This window comes from Ruditapes philippinarum, unplaced genomic scaffold (assembly GCF_026571515.1).
Source record: "Ruditapes philippinarum isolate M1 unplaced genomic scaffold, ASM2657151v2 ctg1338_1_1_1_1, whole genome shotgun sequence".
Taxonomy (NCBI): domain Eukaryota; kingdom Metazoa; phylum Mollusca; class Bivalvia; order Venerida; family Veneridae; genus Ruditapes; species Ruditapes philippinarum.
The window spans coordinates 29,286-41,663 of record NW_026858838.1 but is presented as its reverse complement, the minus strand read 5'-3'; the positions used below and the strand labels follow the sequence as shown (position 1 = coordinate 41,663).

Sequence of the window (12,378 nt, the reverse complement as noted above, 5' to 3'; positions counted from 1 at the left end):
TCAAAAACAAAATGCAGCAAAAATGGCGTAATGTAATTGCATCTTTCTTTAGATCCCCAACTTTTTCAGGCTTTAAAATCCAAGCACTCTTGCTTTGAAAATCCATGTGAAAACCCTGTGTCGATAATTATATTGAATAACATGTGATTCAATAGCAATACGAAAATAACATTCTTTAGTTACAAACCCACTAGATATCTATTATACGGTGAAAATTCCTGGTTAAGACTTTCCCTCCTAAACCGATGTAAATGTAAACGAGTTTTCATTTGTCTTCAAGATCGTGATTGTAGTTTGTTCGCAACAACACATAGGTCATACTGCGGCTTTCTTGCATTACAGGTGGAGAAAGACCTCGGGTGTCCTTCCGTGCATTATTTTAGGCAGGAACGGGCACTTGAGCAGAACAACCGGCAATCCGTCAGGTAGCTAGATAGCTTCCTCACATAAAAGAATCCAAAGTCAATGTCGGAGATTCGAACCCACAGCGGTAAGGGGCTGGTTGTATCATCTACCAACTATAGCATGTACTTTAGCCGTCCGGACTTCACAGGTCACTTACGCTGTGATTGATCATGAAATCCTCTCAACGGTCATTCACACTGTACCATTGCACTGGCATTGACAGAAGTTCCAGTGCCTTGTGAAAGTGAAGGCAACTAGTACTGGTGAACTGCTTGACAGCCTCACTACCAATACCACCTAATAGCAGGTACTTTTACCGAACTGTATTACTGGTGTAATCCGAAAAGTGAAGATGGTTTGTCATTTTGCTAGCCAGTTTTATCTCTACTGAAAGTAAAGTCCTCGTCTAGACCCATCACTAGCATTGATTGTATCTGAATTATTTCCAATTAAGCTTCACATGGTATTACCAGGGCTTTACTTCATATTTCACTTGAACTAAATTACAGGTGTACATTTTCTTTAAAATATTGTTGAATAATTATAGGCCAACTACCGGTAGTAGGACATCTTTTTCCTGGGAAGAGTAATAAATATATAATATATACCATATTTTCTCAAGATTGGTGAAGATATATTCATTTAAAAGAAGATACTGCATAGATTTGACCATTATTTAAACATGTATACTTTCAGTTTCACAATATTTTCTTTCCCTGTTTAACGGTTTGTATTTAATTATTTATACCCACCGTTATAAACATAAACTCGTGTATTAAAATGTGATTTAGTCACATATCGAGCAATAAAATATATTATTTTTTGGCTAGGTCTTGAACTGTCATACACTAAAGTGCACGTTGAAAGGTTCAAAATGGGAAATAATTCATGATTTAATGCGATTATGTTTTCCGTAAGAGTTGCTTACCTTTATTTATAAATATATTTGTATATCAATTGGATGTTTTACAAAAAGTGAACATGTTCTACATGCATATGTTCTATCATGCAAATCTGTTTATTTCAAAACATACGTGAACATTTGTAAAGTATTTCAGGTATAATCTTCTGAAATCTGAAAACATCAAGCTCATTTTGTTTCTAAACCGGCAAAATAAAAAACTGGTAGTGGAAAAATTATGCATAAATATAGTCTTTTTGTGACCCAAAATAAATGAATTGTGTTAAGCGGTATTTAAAAAATTCCAGCAAATTTAATTAAATTGTGTTAAAGCCTAGCTCGCAAGGGTCAAGGGCGGTAAAATTGGCTGCCTCTACCAAGGGATCGTGGTTTCATGCAATTTACCTCTTACAGCTTTTTACGGAGAAACCGCACCGTTTCACGTACCCGACAGTGTTTTCCTGTTTCTTACGCTCATTAGTAATTGTCACAAGTTACTGTACGTTTTTGAACCATAGGCCACTGCACAATTACCAACTTTTCTGTTTAAAATTAGTTTATTTTCAAAACTCGGTGGAAAATGCACGGAGGTAAAATATACCACGACTTGCGTTTCATTACTAAATCTTGAGGGACATCTGGCCAGAAAGCTATTTTTGTACCTTTACGTGGTGATGCAACCGACTATATACAAATATAATAACTCATAATCTGTCATTATCCGAAGTTTGACGGAAACGGTCAAGAATCCGGAACATTCGCTTGACAACACTTCAAAATAAAAAATTGGATAAAAAATAAAATAAAGAAGAGAAAAAAGTAGTCTTAGTTTCAAATAACGTTTCTGATTTTATAACGGTTGAAAATCGGAAGAGCTCTGATAAAAAATAGGTCCTTTAAAGTTATGAATACACTTCAAATATATCATAATAAGATATTATTATACATCGTCATCGTCATCGTCGTCATTATTATTATTATTATTATTATTATTATTATTTGAAGATATGTTATATATGCGGCGGCAGATTCTGCCCTACATACAGAGTTCATTAACCTGTGCCATATTCAACATGTAAAAAGAATCATTAATGTCGAAAAGCGACTTAATCTGTTTTCATAAAAGTTGAAATATCTATTGTTACGACCTTTCTCTTGATCCAACTTTTCTGTCATATTTGTTTTTGTATAAATTAACATATAAAAAATAATTTATACAAAGTCGTGATGCATTATAAAACTCGGAAAACCTTGAAAAGACAAAAGTAAAGTACAGCGTTCACTAAATAAACATAAAGAAACATTTTTTATCCACTTTGGCAACAACCTTTGCCGATAATTTTATTTTTTTCAGTTGTAAATTAATACCCTAATATTCAATTAATCCTCGTACTTATTTGGTCTTGTTTAAGAAAAGAAAATTCGCCATTCACCGTAATTAGTTAACATAGCAACTTAACTCTAACTCTGTATGCAGTTACAATATATTTTTTTCACGGCCTTTCATTTGCTAGTATAGCAAAATGGGTCACGCACGACCTTCTGCCATTAAAAACACTGGCAAACATTTATAGAATGTCATGATAATAAGTCCTTATGACACAATAAGGGTTCGACAATGAATTTTATGGTTTAAAGTCCAATTATGGATCAGAAATGTTTTTATTTTTAAATCTCAAATGCTTTTTATTTTTGGTGACCTGTCAAAAGTTACTCATTGGCAAATTACCGAACCAGCTTTTGCTACTGTTCCTTTTGACAATTAGTACAGCTTGCCCTTTCTAAAGAAGGAAATATTCATTTATTTTTAAGGCAAAATGTGCCTTATAAGGAAAATTGTCTATAGTCTGCTTGATAATGACTGATCATCAATATGTCACAGTGTGAGAAAAATGTGCGGCCTGACCGGGACTCGAACCTGGGACCCTCGAAATACGGGGGCTCTACCGACTGAGCTATCCGGCCGCTTACAAATCTTTCCTACATAGTGAACAGTTCTGAACCGTGACACCCCATGTAATAAAATTGCAATCTTTATAATCTATAATTATAAAACAAAAACCTCTACACCACAATGCAATAAAATATCATTCAATTATAGACTGGGTGGGTGATCACATTTCAGTTAAAGAAAAAATGAATGAAAGCCACGTGATTTGTATACATTACAGCCTGTAATTTCAGCCGTGCATAGCCATAAAAATTAATCTGACAATTATCAGTAACTAAAGATTTTCTTTGCTTGTGCTGTTCCTTCAAAGATATTTCAGTCAATGATTGAAGTCGGGTGTTAAATGAAGATACTGTGTCCTCTTCTCTTCCATACAGTGAAACCCTAATCTTCTTGTCATTGAAACCACCCCTGGTTTACAACCGATATAGAGCCCACGAAGGGATCTACATCTGTTAAAGTGCAACATCTACAGTATAACCGACAAGTACATTTCACAATATAGGATCTAGATATATAGAATAAATAAGCCTAATTTGATTTTGCCAATCTCAAATTTTAACTATAGCTGCCACAATCGAATTCAAAACATTTACATGTATATAACTGTAACTGACCAATGACTGACCAATAACTGACCTATTGGTATAGATATAGAAACAGTTTCTTTCTGATTTTGACAGCAACTATAAATATCGTAGACATGTTTGGTGATTTCGGACATTCACTGACCATTTTCTGACCTTAAATTATTGTTATCCTTACACGTCTTTATTTGTTTCAACGGGTCCCAGATTAAAACACCACTATTTAAAGATTCATTATATCATTACCGTAGTTATTTTAACCTTCATAAATGGCATAATCATTATAACCAGATTTTCTACCACCATCACCACCACCATCATCAACATATTTTTTATCATCATCACCGCCACCATATCATCATCATCATCATCATCATCATTATCATCATCATCAACATCACCACCACCACCACCACCATCATCATATCATCATCATCATCATCATCTCATCATCAATATTATTATCATCATCAGCAGCAGCAGCAGCATTATATCTTTATAATCATCATCACCACCACCACCATATCTACATCATCATCATCATCATCAGCAGCAGCATTATATCTTTATAATCATCATCATCACCACCACCATATCTACATCATCATCATATCATCATCATCATCATCTCATCATCATTATTATTATCATCATCAGCAGCAGCAGCAGCATTATATCTTTATAATTATCATCACCACCACCACCATATCTACATCATCATCATATCATCATCATTATTATCATCATCATCATCATCATCATCATCATCAGCAGCAGCAGCAGCAGCAGCCAGCAGCAGCAGCATTATATCTTTATAATCATCATCACCACCACCAACATATCTACATCATCATCAGCATCATCATCATCATCATCAGCAGCAGCAGCAGCATTATATCTTTATAATCATCATCACCACCACCACCATATCTACATCATCATCATCATCTTCATTACTATCATCATCATCATTTTCATCATCATCATCAGCAGCAGCAGTATCATCAGCAGCATCAGCATTATATCTTTATAATCATCATCACCACCACCAACATATCTACATCATCATCAGCATCATCATCATCATCATCATCAGCAGCAGCAGCAGCAGCAGCAGCAGCAGCAGCAGCAGCATTATATCTTTATAATCATCATCACCACCACCAACATATCTACATCATCATCATCATCATCATCATTATTATCATCATCATCATCATCATCATCATCAGCAGCAGCAGCAGCAGCAGCAGCAGCAGCAGCAGCATTATATCTTTATAATCATCATCACCACCACCAACATATCTACATCATCATCAGCATCATCATCATCATCATCATCAGCAGCAGCAGCATTATATCTTTATAATCATCATCACCACCACCACCATATCTACATCATCATCATCATCATCATTATTATCATCATCATCATCATCATCATCAGCAGCAGCAGCAGCATTATATCTTTATAATCATCATCACCACCACCAACATATCTACATCATCATCAACATCATCATCATCATCATCATCATCATCAGCAGCAGCAGCAGCAGCAGCAGCAGCAGCAGCAGCAGCAGCAGCAGCAGCAGCAGCAGCATTATATCTTTATAATCATCATCACCACCACCAACATATCTACATCATCATCATCATCATCATCATTATTATCATCATCTGCCTCTTCTGAATATATCATATAGTCTAAGGATGTCGTGAATTATATCAATATGATGTTTTTGATGATAGTAATGATGAAAATGATAATGGAGAGTAATGATGAAAACAAGACATCTCTTTTGTTAAAGAATAAATGATTCAAAGTTAAAATGACTTAGTGTGTATTTGTTATATCTATGAAAATACTAATATATGCTGGTAAATATTTACTGTATGCCTATAACTTTATTATAACACATGTTAACAGCTACATTGTTTATCATTTTTCAAATATATATTGAATGTTAAGGGATTTAATAGAAAAACCGCAATATTTAATCAAACACCATGAAGTGAACGTGGTTAAAATGTATAAATTAATAATAAAATTTAATTATTAAGTTAATGCAAAATTATAGATATTTGAGAAAAAAATCCTATTAAAAAAGAAAGAAAACATATTAAGTAACGCTTAGTCGTTTATCATTTCTTTTTTAAGTATCGAAAATTGCAAAATGCATTGTATTATTATATTTTTTATGTGGCGAGTTACAAGTGCAGAAGATACATGTACAATGTATTTAAATTGTGCAATAATGATGCTAAACTTGCATTTTTTATAATTTCAAAAAATGCTTTAATTAATCGTTATGGGTTAGCTTAACTTTGCTAACGCAATGTTTTCAGACGTATTCAACGTAATTAATTCATGTATTCATGGAAACGTTGCGGTCCATAGAAATAATAACAGTTTCCTTAAACAGCATGTTTTGTTTATTAAGGGTCGGTCACAAAGTTTTAGATTTCCTTTATTTTTTTATTCAAACACAAATGAGAAAAACTGTTTTATGTGTGTATTTGTGCGTGCCTGTGTTTTTTATATGTAAATTTGCCAATTCGTTTAAATGACATCAACATCTTTTTTATGAGAGCGACGTTAAAGGCACATTATGCCGCAGAAACAAATAAATTTGCAATTCTTTAGAAAAGTTGAACAGAATTCTAAAATGTTAAAATAATGGTTTTAGAGAAATTTTAGATGCTGACTACCTAAAAGTAGCGATAAATGTGAAATAATTCGTCATAAAAGTAGCAAAATGTAAACAAAGTTATATTTTGCCTTTCATACTTACTTATTCACTATAATTGCACTTATTACATAAAAGCAACAGATGGAAAAGATGGTTTCTGAAATTGGCCAATGAGTTATTTTTTGGACAGTATAAAAGAACACTAAAGTTGATGAGAAAAAACATTTCTGATGCACAATGGGCCTTTAAGAACACGGAGTTTTAAAGGTGGTTTGTCATGCACATAATAATAAAAAGCGACGCATACTTGTTGCATTGTGAATTTACTTCATAAAAAAGTAGGGGATATAAAACAGGCCTCAAATCCCCCTTTTGATAATGACATGTAGTGATCTTAAATAGACATTTGCATATTGTTTAAATTGTTAAGTAATCGTTTCGCTTTGCTTTTATTAAACCGAATTATAGATACAAAAAATACTGTAGAAATTATATCTAGTTTCCGTGCAATCATCGTAATTTTAAGAGAATCAAAGTGTAGATGTTATGGTTTAACGTCGACACCATCAACGTTGAATATATACGTGCAATCATCACGTTACATGACGATTCACTAGTCTAGACGTAAAACGTTAAACGTTTTGAACAGTCCTCGTCGACGTATGACATTTAACGTAATTATTGTACATTAATTATGAACGAGCTGAGACAATTGTATTGACGAAGGTTACGTTAATGGTATACGCAGGTTAGATTATTTGTAACGAAGGCTGTGATTGGTCGAATGAAAAGGTCAAGCGCGTTGACGTTAAACCTGATTTACTTAAATACTTGTGATGGTCGTTTCTTTACCAACATACATCAGATGAACATGCAGAAAGTGGTAAGAAATCATATTATTGAGTAAATCAATAAGAAACTGTTAACATAACAATTAATTTAAAATTTCAGATTAAGATTCGTCTTAGATTGATGCATTTTCTAATTTCAGCACAAAAATATGTTAATAAAATCAATGTCTGTATCTGAATTTTAATTTATTTAATTTTTTATGATATCATTGATTTCATATGATGCATTTATTTTCAGAACTTGTTATTAGCCTTTGCCCTCTTTTGCGCGGCAGTCGTGGAGGGGCAAATACGTAGGAGACCAGGCAGCGCCATGCATAAAAAGTGTTCTTTGAACTTTAGAAACGATGTGCATTCCATGTTTTATTGGCCAGGATACGAAAATATCTGTACTAAGTCCTTGTGTCAAACTTATCCATGGCTAAAATGCGGTGTTGCAAAGTAAGTTTTAGATTTTATTGACAATTTGTTTTTAAGTTTTCATGTAACAACTTACATAATATATATTGGTAGAAATCTATTTATTCATCTATTAGAAATGATAAGCTTTAGAACTAGGTCTATTTTGACATTATTAAACATGAATTTTATAAATAATGCATGCACCGAGCGTCATATGACTGTTTCGGACCTCCTTGGGTTTTGAAGACGAACAAAATTAAATTCATGTATAGCGTAAACAGATAGACTTAACTTTAAAGAACGTCAATATATATAAAAGATGAAACGTACATGACAAAGCATTGAAGAATTTTACCAATAAAAATCATATTATTGTTTAATATGACCGATAACTGTACTTTCCGCGTCTTCAGTATGAGTGAGCATTTAAAATGTTTTCTCTTTTTTATTTCCGTTATCAAGTAATGCTTTTTAGAATACAATTTTCCTTTCGTTCGGACTTAAATTTTTTTATATACATTTCAACAGGGTCTTTCAAATAGACACTAATTTCAATTTCAATTGTGACTGTTTTTTTAACTCGTTGACACGGCTGTGCAATTTTCAACTACCGTTCATAAACGGACTCTATCAAACCGAGCCTGAATTATTTTCGTTTTTTTTTCCATTTTCTGCGTTTTTTCTTAAACAATAATTTTTTCGCTATTTGATGTTCGTACTATAATAAATATTTTCTGATATATACATGTATATTTATATGTCTATCTCAGGGACTATATTATGGATCAAGCAATGGGTCATATGCCTGAAGACATATTAATGGAAATAGAATACCTTAAAAAGTACTTCAACACCATGATCCCCCAACCAAGAAATACGTAAGTTAAATTTCGGTATATTAATATTTTTAACAATCATAATTACATATCATTAACAATTTTTTAAGCATTTTTTCTTATAAAATATGTTCCAGTTGACATTTTCTCACTTTGTTCTTTTCGATTTTTTTCTTACGACGCTGTAAGTGTTTTTGTTTGTTTTTGTTTTTTTTTATAAGAAAATCATTAAAAATTAACTTTCGATATCGTTTGCAACGGTTGTATTAGATGAAATCTATTTTATAAATCGATAAGGCTAGAATCATTTTTCGTTACATTTCAAATTAACAGAATTAAATGATAATGTGAATATTATTACCCACAACATCAAGGTAAATTTCTTTGATGATTTCAGACTTCCCTACTCGTGTAAAGGCGCGTGTCAGGAGAACGCTAGATCTCTACAATTAGAGCGTGTCTTTGTTAACATACCCACGATGAATCCAAACACCTACTCTATGGAGCCACAACGGCTGATGTGTATCGTTATTGGACCTGATATCTATTATCAACAGTGCGAGTATGTACCATACTTTTTTACTTTAATGGTTATAATGCCCCACCATACTGTTAACATTCAAAAATGCCAAAATAAACCCCCACCAAATTCTGATATAAAATAAAACTCATTAGTTATTGATGTTTTGTAACCAAAGAAAGGTTAATTAATTGCATCTTTTAGAAAATCGGGTTGACAGCATATTAACAAAGTTAAACAAACTATTTATATCATTTTTATACCAATAACAAAATGCCGCCAGAAAATTAATGAAATCTTTAAAAATCATTTTATCTTAAGTTACTGCAGAAAATTTAAAATTCAAATAAATGTAACCCATGTTGCTATAGAAAACAATTTTGACATTTTTAAATGAAGAAATAATAAATGTGGAAGTAAATGCGGATTTACTCTGGTGTCAATAAACACTCGACTTCCAAGTGAAAATCCAACTATAGAGTGTGTGTTTAGGTTTATTTACTCTCATCGCCGGAATAATTACCATATGAGTGAGAAAATTTGAATAGAAAAACACATATTAATATAGTCTTTATTTCATACATTACAGAGGCAAGTGTAAACTGCCCTATGGTGGTAGTGGAGACAGCTATTGTGTACCGGACGTGGTGGTCACTATTGACATCTGGGTCTTCTGCCCCGACGCGAAACCCAAGAAGTGCCACAAGATTAAATTCGATTTGCCTTTATCATGTTCATGCAAGAAATTCCGATGCAAGAAAGACCTACCACAAATACAACCGCTACCAATTACTCCAGTTCTTCCTATGAAGCCAATTGACTGGGATCCAATAAATCCTGGATTTCCGATGGATCCAAAATTCCTCTCAGAAATGGAAATTGGTGGACCACATGGGGGACCACACGGTGGACCGATTGGTGGACCACACGGTGGACCGATTGGTGGACTACACGGTGGGCCACACGGTGGACCACACGGTGGACCAGTACCATTAGGTCCTGTTCGAATTGGAGCAGGCCAACTTTCAGGTTTAGACCCCCATGGTCATGGCGGCAAGTAAATTTGTTTACAGCCGAAACAACATATCATTTCTGTTTAAAACAATTAAGACAAATTTTATATTTTCACCGTCAACTCGCCTTTGTTTCAGTGCAATTTTCTTGCATATCTATAAATACAGACATATGTTTACAGAAATTTTAAATAGAAGCAAGTTAAAATGTAAATGTTTTTTTTAAAGAAATACAGAAAGAAATTTACCAAACAATATTGTAAACAGATATTTGTAATTTTTACTCATTTCGTCAGTCATACTCGTTTCTTCTAAAACAATTGTAAATATTTATAGACGACAAGTAACAGGACTACTTGCTTTGAAATCCGAAATTTTAAAGCTGTTTATGATTACAAATAGTATCTGAGTTGAAATGAAGTTTGCTTTATTAGTACCAATAATTTTACAGCTGTTTCTAGCAAAGCCAAGAATTAGAAGAGATATATTATAAATCGGCATTTAAATTTTTTTCTAATATTTAAATTTATACAAGGAAAATATACATCAACAACGCTAAACTAACGAAATTTTACATCACGCATTTACAGGAATTTATATTGTTTGTCAGGAAATTTAAGCAACTAAAATTGTTTGTACTAACAAGAATACGATATTAACTTAACTTAAATACACATTTTGCATTTTTTTGCAGCAACTTCGAGGCTTAAAGTCTAAATTATTTTTTGGTTATGTGTGTGTGAGTGTGATTTTTTAAACGTATTTTTGATGGAATGTGTTGTGTTGTGTTGTACGTTGTAGTTGTGTTAGTATAGAAGTGTTGAGTTGTGTCGTTGATTCTTGTTGATCTTGTTCTTGTATATTGATATATACATGTATTGAAATGTCGTTTGTATGTCATGTGTAAATAGTTGTAAATAATGAAAATATATTGTGCCAATTTGCTCCCGATATCACAACATTGTCTGTTACTGTTATTTAATACATGTACAAATTTGTGTATATAATTTTAAGTGCAATATTTTGACAGAAATAAAATGATGATTTTCTTAAACAACTTTTTTGTCTTTACTATTTATTGGATCCAGAACAAATGACTTCTTTGCTTAACCCTTAAAGTGCTGGAACCGAAAGCGTCCAGCCTTTGCCACCAGTATAGAGCCAGGCCAGCCTGCATATCCGTGCAGTCTTACCAGGCTCTATACTGTTGGCTGACAAACTTGAAATATTCAAATTGATATCCCTAAAATTGATAATGGACAGTCCCAAAGATGGAAGTGGGACAAGTCCATTTAAAATATTCAGCATATTCAGGGTTAGTTAATAAAGCTGAAGAGAAGTCTGACGTTGTATATGTAATCAGAGACTTTTATTACAGAGAGATAAGAAGCTCTAAAAATATAATATTTTCAAATCCTGACCCACAATCCTTAAATGTGGCCAAATTCCGCCATCTTATTTTACATAACCGAATCTATATACATCTTCATCTGTTACAGAGAAAAAAATACATCTTCTTAATCTTTATTACTTTTTTTATACATTTTGCAACTTCTTTCTTTTCTTTGATTACCATAACAAATATAGATTTGTGATGTAATACTTTGTACAATAAACCAAATAAGCCTAAATTGAATTAAATTAGTCCATAATGAAAGGTTTGTAAAATGATTTATGAAAAAGTTAAAATCACAAAAGTTTGTGGGTCGCAGTAAAAATATCATTCCGAAGAAAATACTGTTACCATGGCGTTAGCCTATATGTAAACCTATGTGTTATTTATTAAATACTGTAGATTCAGTTATGTTTGGTGGGGTCGCATACCACACGAATACCAAAGATCATGTGCTCACGACACACATGTACAAATTGGTGGTTGATTAGGCAAGGTTGATACATTCTAATACATTTAGATACATGTCAAAATATTTCTTTGACGTTACCTTAGTGTTTTTATTCTTTTTTATTTCGAACTATGGGCAAGCTCAGTGTTTTGAAAAACTGCGATACAGATTACAAATGAAATGTTTTTGGAAACTTGCGCACACAATTATACCACCACCTACGAATGTGTAATTTCACTGATATTCATTTATACATGTACCTGTAAAAGGCCCATTACACCTAGAAAAGCTTTTATTTCCAAAAAAGCTGTTTTTATTTCAGTGTTCTGTTAAAGTTTCCAAAATGTTATTCATTCTCCTATAACCTGAATCATA

General features: G+C 32.8%; 1 protein-coding gene across 1 annotated transcript; it reads left to right on the top strand.

Moving 5' to 3' along the window:
• The first annotated feature begins 7,281 nt into the window (after positions 1 to 7,281).
• On the top strand, positions 7,282 to 11,216 carry LOC132754448 (uncharacterized). The gene is made up of 5 exons (XM_060745075.1): positions 7,282 to 7,420; positions 7,627 to 7,829; positions 8,561 to 8,668; positions 9,024 to 9,188; positions 9,736 to 11,216. The coding sequence occupies exons 1-5, from the start codon at positions 7,322 to 7,324 to the stop codon at positions 10,205 to 10,207; spliced, it is 1,047 nt and encodes a 348-aa protein (XP_060601058.1). The 5' UTR covers positions 7,282 to 7,321; the 3' UTR covers positions 10,208 to 11,216.
• The last annotated feature ends 1,162 nt before the right edge of the window (positions 11,217 to 12,378 follow it).

Coding starts and splice junctions, on each gene's coding strand:
- LOC132754448 (XM_060745075.1), top strand. CDS start 7,322: ATGAAAAGGTCAAGCGCGTTGACGTTAAACCTGATTTACTTAAATACT. Junction 7,421..7,626: donor AGATGAACATGCAGAAAGTG/GTAAGAAATCAT, acceptor ATTTATTTTCAG/AACTTGTTATTAGCCTTTGC. Junction 9,189..9,735: donor ATCTATTATCAACAGTGCGA/GTATGTACCATA, acceptor CATACATTACAG/AGGCAAGTGTAAACTGCCCT.